Genomic DNA, 10,000 nt, shown 5'->3' with positions numbered 1-10,000 from the left:
ATTTTACTAAGATCATAATAGCTCATTAGAAGAGGCTGAATTTGGACCTAGACTAAAACCTAACACCACAGGGCTGAGCATGCTTACTTGAACCTATAATGTTGCTAGTTCTCACTCTCTGGGGAAGGAGAGGACTAAGGGAGAGGATTCAGCCTTCTTAATTGTGAACCTCATTAGTGACGGTTGCTAGGCAAAACACACACCTACTTTCAGTGCATATGAAAGAGATAAACAATACGTCATAGACCATAATGACTCTGGTGCTCAGGGCAACCTTTAATTATTATATTTTTGTTCTCTTATACCTTAGTTATTAATGCAGAAAAACAAATTAGTTTTGTGTGTGTGGACTGCAGCAGATTTGTAAATCGTTTTCCATTTTTTGATGTCTAGATCGTATTTCCTTCTGATAATTGTTGCTTGCCTCATTCATTTCTCTGTGTGCCCATTGGTAAACATTATTTGAAACGTAAAATGACAATGATTGTATTAGCAGCTTAGTATTCGGTTATTACTTTAATTAATTTTATTAATGTAAAAAGCCATGATCCTGTCAATATGTTAGTAACAACTTGCAAGAGGAGTCCCATGGAAACTGATGTGCGTGGCCTGGCCACGCAGCCATACATCAAATCACAGTGGTTTTGAGAATTCAAACTCTTTAAAAACTGAAGATGTAGTTGACCCCTATGAATTTAATCTTTGGTCAGCCCTGAAGTGATCAGGCAGCTGGACTAGATGGTCATTGTAGGTCCCTTCCAACTGAAAATATTCTTATTCTATTCTATTCTATTCTATTCTACTTTTATTAAAAACCAGGTTACCTGAGGGCCGGTTTGTACCTTTACATTGGTGTATTTTACCGTGTGAACAAAGTGATATTTAAAACTAATTTATTATTTTGGGCTCTGCGGGAGAATAAATACATGTGTGCACGTGTACGAGTGCAGCTGCAATTGTGTGCGAGTGATTCGGAGGCTGATGGGCTCCAGAAAGATAGTATTTCACAATTCTGGATTTTCAGAGACACTTTCCATTCTCCTCTTCATCTCAGACTATCTTCTTTTAGCAGTTCAGGCAAGAAGTCAATCACATTGAGTCAGTCTGAAGAAAAACATTTTATGCTGTTTTTCTCATACAAACCCCCTCCTGCCGTAATCTGCAGTAAGGCCCAGCCACAGGAAATTGACCTCACAGTAAATTTTTTACAGATTCGGTCATGTTTTTACCATCCACTTAAACTTGCATACATAACCTGAGACTGTACCTCTGGATCAAGGAATATGACAAGCCAAAATAAAATCAGGTCAAATTAAATAGCAAGAAAAAGCTGCAAGCAAAACAAGACTGGAAAAAAAAATAGAAAAAGATGAAAAATTGGTTGTGACTGCAAAACTGTAAGTATTAAATAAATAAAGAAAGAAGTCAGAAGCAAATTCAGAAGCACCCGTATTCTGGTTGACAAGGGCTGAGAAATACTAATGGACTTTTTTAATGGGTGATTTGATGGATGAGAGAAGAAATTATGTAAAAGTAAATGTAGTAGTGTATCAACATAAAGTATGGTGCAAAAAAAAAAAAAAAAAAAAGCATTGCAAATAAAAAAAGACATGTAAATGTGTGCCTACCATTTTCCAGATAAGAAGGGGCCGTACCTTCTGAGGGGTCAAGGCGGCGAGCCCGCCTCCCGTGTTTGGAATTGTTGTGTACAAACATGTTGTCTGAGACAGCCAGCACGTGGCCATCCACATTGACTGTTGTTGATACAACAACCTGAAAAAGAAGAGAAAAAGCAAACTTTAAAAAATCCTGCATATTTTCACAAACATAGATACAGAATCAGATCTTCTTTTAAGACAAAACAACATCACAGCCTGTTACTTTTTGCTTTAAACAAAGTGAATGACAACTATGAATACATCTTTGTTTATGTGGCTAACACTGGTGATTTTTAACCCACAATTGTTTCTCTTCAGAACCTGCTACACTAATTAGAGTTTAATCTCCTATTATGCTAACAAATTAATTCAATTCAGGGAAATATTCTTCTAGCCATTAGTTTCAGAAACACCCCTCTAGCCACTCATTTTAAAAGCTGCTGTTTTGATTGATCTGTTGATATATTGATTAGATAGTTTATCTAATTAAAATTTGTTCACTTGAGACTGTCTTCAAATGAAGGGTTGTGAGGATTCCAAATAAAAAAAGCTTAATAAATCAGGAACCATCGTAACTCCCCATTTTTTCTTCAGTAAATGATCTCCAGGTCAGTTTTACAATTACATTTAATGTCTGATAATGAACTTTTTTGCATCTGAAAAGACCGAGTTGAATATGAATAGTGAAAGTGTTTTCAATCCATGAAAAGTATCCCTTCTCAAGTTCATTTGGATGGTGATTGACCCTGGTATGTCAATGGAATTTCCTCCTTTATTTTTGAGTGAAAGGCTCCTATTCTTGTGTCCAGGTTCAGAGTCCGGCCATAGAAGAGATGATGGATAGGGCCTTCTTTGGCTTCCAGCTGCTTCTCAGTAGAAAATGGAAAAGGAACATATGCAAAACGCACAACCTTCCCGATAAAAACACCTACACAATGGAGTTGTGAAACTCCTTCCGGAAACGATATTGCATGAACAGAAGCCAAAGAGGAAACCGTGAGATGCGCCTGTGTTTGTGTGGAACACGACTTCATAGGTCAATTGCTATTATCCCAGATAGACATTTACTTCTTATTTAAATACTCCAGCATGGGCCCTGTGGTGTGGGTTCCAGACTTTTTAAATGAAGTAATCACTGCAGCATTTTCTTTGGGGTTTAACGTTAGCAGAGTCCTTAAAGTCAATGGCTAAGTTAGGCCTTATCAACCCTACTGGTGACAGTGGCAAAAGCTAGTACAAATTTTAGCTTTCACCTTCCGTTTATTTTACTTTTGGATACAACAAAAATGATTGCCAGTGTTCTCACACCAGCTCCTATACCCAAACACTTAATGAACAAAAATGGAAGGGGAAAAACTAGCCTCCTTTTGCACAGAGCTGGTCCAAGGCATCAGAAGAAAATTCGTGTCTGCTTCTATGTTTTGGATCACCTCTGATCCTGTTTCTTATTCACAACCCATAATTAGCTTTCAGCTATCACAGCACCTTTTCTGTGTATCCTGCCTCCTTTGAGACAGCCATCTGCGGTACCCTTTAGAACAGCCTGAGGGCAGTTCTCTGTCAGGCTGCTCTGCTTCCCTACCTTTCTCCTCCCAGAAGTGGACACTTTCACCCTTGTCAACATCCACTTTGGAGAGTGCTGAGGTTGCACACTCACCTCGGCCGCAGAGCTGCTGCCAGGCCACTGGGCTATCTGCTTTCACTTTTAATGAGTTTCGCAGACTTTAAGAAATATTGCAAAACATACAAGTGTGATTTTCAGCAAAGATTTCTGGATTTGGTTCCTAGAACACGGTATATTAAAAAGACAGAGAAAGGTGTATATAAAAATGACAACTATTTTTGTTCTGTCATGTATATATAGGTCAGTCACCAAGGGAAAATACTCTAGTTCAGCAAAAGAAAGTAGACATGCTATGCTTTGTTATATCGGCTTATTCCTGCAGTGCACCTAAAGAAAGGTGCTGAGACAGTGAAACCAGTTAAAAATATTGTTCAAGATCTGACATACTGTTAAGTCCAGTTAAACCTTCTGAGAGGCAGGGAGATTAGCTAAAGAGACCCAGGAAAGTCTTTCTAGTGCCTACTGGCTCCATTGTCGACCACAAGATCGCTCATGACTGATGCTTCATTTAGTCATCGGTGAGACAAAGAGGACATTTCCACTCATTCCAGGTTTGACCTTCTGTTCTGTTCAGATGGATCAATATCACCAATGCCACGTGAAGCTGAGATGCATGAAAAATGGAAGCTTGGCTCAATTGTTTTGAAGAAATATTTTTTCCAGCTACAGATCTTTTCTGTTGGCTGGCTCAAGGGTTCTGGCTTCACCGGTTGGTTGGCTGTGCATGAAAACAGATGTCACATGTTTTGCTATCAAGTTTAACCACAAGTTATTCTTCTCAAAAATAAGAAAGTTTTGAACATCTCAATACTAGTTTATTATTAGTCTCAAATATGAATCATTGTGAAATATTTTGAAATAAAAAGCATATATTTCCTAACAAGCATTTCAAATGACCCCGAATACGGAGGAAATCATTTGTCCATCACGTCAGCTGTCTCTCTGTAGTGTTATGATTCACCACAGGATATTTCAAAAGCTGTAAGGAGAAAGTGAAGTATTAAACATTTTCTAACACAATTGGAATAGAAATATGTGGGTTGGACCACCACTGTTGGATTTACAAGTTGTGAATGTGAAAAACCCCTGTGTGAGATCCAAACTTCACTGTGCTCCACAGTCATCTCTGTTAGTAAGATTATGCTACTCGGTCTACAGATGTAAAACCTCTGCACGTCTGAGCACACAACACACTACAATACAAGGTGCTAGTATGAAGGAAAACTAGGGAAATACTTTCTGAGGAGAGACCCACTTGCTTCAGCCTTGATCTGTTACAGTCCACTGCAGAACTTGGCGAGTCCCAAGAACCACCATTTAAATTAGTGGGGGAAATGTAAAATACCGACAGTGGGTTTTTTTAAAGGCACACAGCATTGAAGCTACACTAAGTAGAAGCACTGATACTGGGTTTTAGTTTTAAAAGTTCAAGATGAAAACGTGAGTAAGTCTTTTACATATCGTTTATTCTTTAAGAGGGATCTGTACCTGGAATCTTCGCATGTCTCGTGGGTTGCCTGCATTCTTCAAACAGTTCTGATTGCACTTGAGGAAAAACTTTAGAAAGAATCTATAAAAATACAAAATTGAAATCTATTAGATTCATCAAAATGTAAATCCAATTGAAAAAAAGTTTAATAAAATTTAATCATAAATAGTTATACCCAAAAGAATACTGGTAGTGAAATATTACTTTCCTATTAGTTAATGAACTTATTTTAAAGCGTAAGATCTCTGTCGTAAACAGAACATTATTGCCAGGGAAAGGCAAATTTATATTTTTAATTTTTCAACAACTACAAATGTATTGACTCCAGGCCATATCCTTAGCTCGGTGTGGGAAAGTTGATTTCAATGACTCATTGACTTCAAAGGCAATGACTTACACCAGATGAGAATTTGTCTCTATTTTTTTAATACATTTTATTTTTTCACAACTTATATTAGCAGTAATGACCTCTACGTCAAAAAATTCCAAGGTAATGAATGATCAATCTTCTGAAAAACACTTGGCTTTGCCTCCGGTTTGGAAACTCTCGCTATTCAAAGGGACTCGATCCAACTCCTGCTGACTCCAGGGAGATCCAGGCGGGATCTGCCCACCGGCAAGGCCCCGGTTCCCTCATTGTTTTTGAAAGGAAAGGAGCATGGCAAATTAGGCCCTGTCTTACGACCTCTTCAACCTTTGCCAGCCTTTAACTGTGAGGAGTCACTCCACCCAGGGATGGAAATCCAGCTTATTTTTGCTGAGCAGCAATCAGCAATTATTTAGGACTAACCCTTATCATCTAGGCATCTCCCCATAAACCGTTTTTGTAGCAACACTGCCTCCCGGGAACACAGCAAGCACTTATAGGAAGGGGAAAAGCTTGGAAAGGTGCAAAGTCCTTTATGGTGCCCTCCTGTGCTGGAGGAATGAGCTGATATGGGATGTCTCCATCCTCCAGGCTGTGCAAGATGGAGGGACCCTGGCCATTCTGCCCTCGTGCAGGAGGATGTTCACAGCCTAATGCCTCCTCTTTTCTTTATGTAGCTATGTTTTCACATTTCATAATTCAAAAAAAAGTTCTATAGGTCTAGTTTTCAGCTAACAATTGACAGCTAATGACAAGCAAGGCTCAGGACTTTCTCCTCATGAAAAGTTTCTCAGATGCACCAGCCCAGCAGCTTGTGCTGCCCAACTTTATACACATTGAATAGTGAGGTTAGGCAGAGCATTTACATTTAGAATATGAACAATTATCATTTATTCATGTCAATCTTTACAAGTGACTGTGACTATTCTTGCTGTATACACCTCACAGAAGTTTCCGTGTGCCAACCGCATTCCTGGCAGGAGGCAAGCCAGGTGCCTCTTCCCTTCTTCAGAACCCAACACGGCCCAACCACAGTGGATAGAAAGTATGACTGCGGCTGCACCATGTCACACTCGCTCCTGCAGAGCTTCGGGGGTTGGACAGGAGCATTACAGAGGACTGTCCCCATATCACAAACTGGTGCTTTTAATCACAGCTCTTCCTTTTCAGTTAAACCTTGAGCAGGACCCTAATATTAATACAGGATGCTAATGCTGAAGGAGCAATCTCTCACATCAGAGAGACAAGGAGGGAAATAACTACATTTACTGAAACTGTGCATAAATAAATCGATACTGTCAGTTCAGCTGAACGCATGTTTCTTTAAAAGTTTCTATCCCAAAATCTGTAAGGGGAGTTTAGCTGTTGAGCTGAAAGAGAGCTAGATTTCTGTGGTGGTTGACGTGATCTCCTAGTTCAGATGCTCACTTGAACTCAAGTTTTCTGGACACTGTTGCAGGGACACTATCAGCAGCTCCATGAAACTGCATCTTTGTTAGCCATACCCTCATCCTAATTTTATCTACCTTGGTTTTGAGGGGGGGTTTAAGACACTTATGATCTCCAGATCAACTGAGTATAGCCTAAATGTAATGGCATTTCTGTCATACCTCTATTCTTTCTTGCATAGCTTCCACCGCATGGACTGCGATGGTGTGCAAGGACCAGCTGATGCCCACGTCAGTGTGGGACCACCGGGCTCTGGATAGTCAGGAGCTGGGGAGAGCCTCCAGCTTTACAGCTCCTTAGTGCCACAGCCAGGCTGAAGAGGAGTATCTTATCAATTTTTTTTCTGATCTCAAATGGGTGTTGTGAGGCTTATTGAGCTAATGTTTGTAAATTGCTCTGAAATCCTCCGATGAATTGTGCACTAGGAATGCTAAGTATTGCTCCTTGTGGGTTGTTTTTAATGTGAAGCATTCATGATGAATTGTTTCTATACAGAGAGCTCGCATCCTGTCAAAAAAAAGGGCCATTAAGCACCCTTTCACTAAACCTCAACTGCAACTAGTATTTGTTCAATTATTTGGTGAAAAGGACCCACATCTGGTGGAATTAGACATCTTCAAGTTTAGCAGGATCACCCTAAGCACTGGGCTAAATATTGAAGCCACAAGGCTGGGGTGAACACAAGCAGCACTCATATTTCAGCTCTGCTGCATTCCTTGATACTGAGGTATTTTATTTTATTTTTTAATCTGTGTTTTCAGAGAGTTCATGGAGCACAGGTGGCATCAAGACAAGATTTTCAGAGGAAGACAACACAAGTTAAAAACCATGTTCCCAGGCAGGGTGTTTCTCAAAGCTTGCCAGAAGAAGACGACTGACTTGATCGTTCCTCTCAGCTGACCAACAAGGACCGTGGGCACAACGAACCCATCCCTACCACAGAGAGAACAGGACCAGACACTTTCTCTGCGATCCCTGTGCTCTTGAGACAAGACTGCTGTGACACAGTAAGAAGCGAGGAGCTGGATCAGAGCTCAGTTTGGTCGTGTCTCAAACTTTGTTGCTACCAACAGAATGAGAATGCAAGCCTTTCTAGATTTGCCTCTCCCTGCTGTCTTTTGCATTATATGCACAAATGTAGTCTTTTCAATAAATACAGTCTTGCAGAATAGCCTCCTAAACATACCAAGCTGTTCCTAAAATACTGATATGGAGAAAAATGCAGTCTTTGTGATGTTCCTTTGCTCTGATTTTTTCATGCTGCTAGAAAGGGGACTGCTACCATCTTAATTAAAATGTATTACCTACCACAAGACTTCACTATTTTAAGATAAAATTTACATCTTTTATTAACTCACCTCACCTATACACTTAGCTCGTGATGCCTCTCAACGCCCATCTGCCATCCGCATACAGTAAGTCACTTGATATTCCACCCACCAATTTTTCCTAACAACCACTGTGCAATTAAACTCAACACGTTCTGTTGCGAGGTAAATTAGGCACACCTGCGGCCAGACTTCATTTGAACTGCATCAGAAAAGGACCTAACAAGGTGAGAGCGTACCACAAAGTTATAGGCCTGTCAAGCAATTAGGTTTTCACTTCTGGGACATCCGCACAGTGCAATTATGCTACACATTACAACCTGGCTAATCTTCTGAACAAATGTCATGTCTCGGAGAAGCTAGTAAAAGCAGTTCATCTGCAAATGTGTCTGCTCTTAAGCCTCCACCTTATGCACATAACAACCTACATGAGACTTTTTTGTGATATGAAAGATGTTTTTTCCATAGAAGATTTTTTAAACCCTGCAAGTGGCTTTTCATCCTTTTCACCTCTTCTTAACCTTTTTGAGAGGAGGTGTTGTAGCAAATAGACCAGAAAGACTTTTGTACTTGAATTTCAACACCAAGAAAGAAAATACTTGGTATTATAAGCACAAGCGGTGGCTTTAGTTTGGTCCGATTCAAATATGGTTTGGCTAAAGGAATATTTGTGGCAGAAAACCACCTATTACATCATAGAAACATCATTAGTAAAGCGTATTTCCACCAGACCCCAAACTGAAGCGTCATTCATGCAAATAAACCTCAGTAGGAAGTAAATGCTTAATTCTTTTTATTTCAGATACTAAGTATGAGTGTCCTGGCAACAACACCCTAAACCAAAATCTGCACTGATGATAGGTGAGACCTCTGGTAAGGAAGTCAGGCAAAACCTGCACTGACAAGCAGCCTCCACCCCTTTATCAAATAAGATCTTCCCAATGCCCGACTCAAACCAGACAGAGGACAGAAAACTGCATCAGCCCTGCAGGCACCATTTTGCTTTACTCCAATAATTCTGTTTCATTTTCATCTGTATTTCAGGTACGCGGTTAGTGCGTTCAATGAAGCCTACAGATGAGATCTTGCTATACTACAAAATACAGAATTGTTAAGATATGACAAACCTGCTCTACTTTCATGAGTAAAAAACCTCGGATTTGGATCATTATCTGCAATTCTGAAGTTCTTTGGAAGAGAAGCTGTCCACAGGGGCACAACACTGTTACAGGGTAGAGGCAGGAGAGAGCAGGGGAAGAGGAGACGTTTGAAGTCAAATGGTAATTCTCATCCTTTACTCGATTACCCTTTAATTGGCTTTTTCCTAAGAAATATCTGACAACCACTTTGCATATCTCTTTTCTAGAGCCTAGTAAACAAAGGATTTAATACTCTTGTTATGAAAGGAAAAATCTTTCCTCTGTCAGAAAATCTTTGGCTTTAGCACCAATGAACTCTTTATTACTGCTAAACTTGGATTTGCTGCTCGATCGCAAAGAGGCGATAAAAACTCTAACCTGTCATTAGTGCATTATGCTTAATTGTGTACAGTATGTTTCCAGTTGCATCTGTTGGCCCATTATCAAAATGACCATTATGTACACTAATTCCCTGACCCTGTCTTTATTTCCCTAAAGAGTCATAATCTTTCACAGTAGGTATCAGAGTAAATCAAGCTTGAAATATGGGCTTTATTTACTTGTTTCTCCCAGGCAGAGTGGAAGACTGTAGCTAAAGACAAACTGCTGTAGATAAGTAGCTACTATGTTGTAATATTCTACTTGGAGAAAGGGTGGAAGCTCCTGGGAGACTACTGAAAGAGTAAAAGACATCACCCCGTTTCCCTTTCAGTTTGGTTCTGTACAGTTATCAGAGGTAACATAAGGATAACGAAACATTTATCTCTGGTTTGTGGTTCAGCTTCAAGAGAAACAAAACTGATGTTTGGAAACAACAAAGCCATTAAGACCACGGGCCTTGCTTTTCTGCTTCTACCTGTTCTACCCAACTTTTTGGAGTCCAGTAGAAAAAACTTGATTTGTATGAAATTAAGAGTAGTAGCAGGCCTAGTGCAAACATGTTCCC

General features: G+C 39.9%; 1 protein-coding gene across 1 annotated transcript in view; it reads right to left on the bottom strand.

Moving 5' to 3' along the window:
• Positions 1-10,000, bottom strand: part of EBF3 (early B-cell factor 3) — a 149,539-nt gene that overhangs the window by 41,380 nt on the left and 98,159 nt on the right. The window contains exons 7-8 of the mRNA XM_009326010.1: positions 4,771-4,852; positions 1,656-1,773 (exon numbers count right to left, since the gene is read on the bottom strand). Coding sequence (XP_009324285.1) covers positions 1,656-1,773; positions 4,771-4,852 — 200 coding nt within the window. The remainder of the gene's footprint in view (positions 1-1,655; positions 1,774-4,770; positions 4,853-10,000) is intronic.

This window comes from Pygoscelis adeliae, unplaced genomic scaffold (genome assembly GCF_000699105.1).
Source record: "Pygoscelis adeliae isolate BGI_AS28 unplaced genomic scaffold, ASM69910v1 Scaffold4, whole genome shotgun sequence".
Lineage (NCBI taxonomy): Eukaryota > Metazoa > Chordata > Aves > Sphenisciformes > Spheniscidae > Pygoscelis > Pygoscelis adeliae.
The sequence above is the reverse complement of the archived record's forward strand: the minus strand, read 5'-3'. Positions and strand labels throughout refer to the sequence as shown.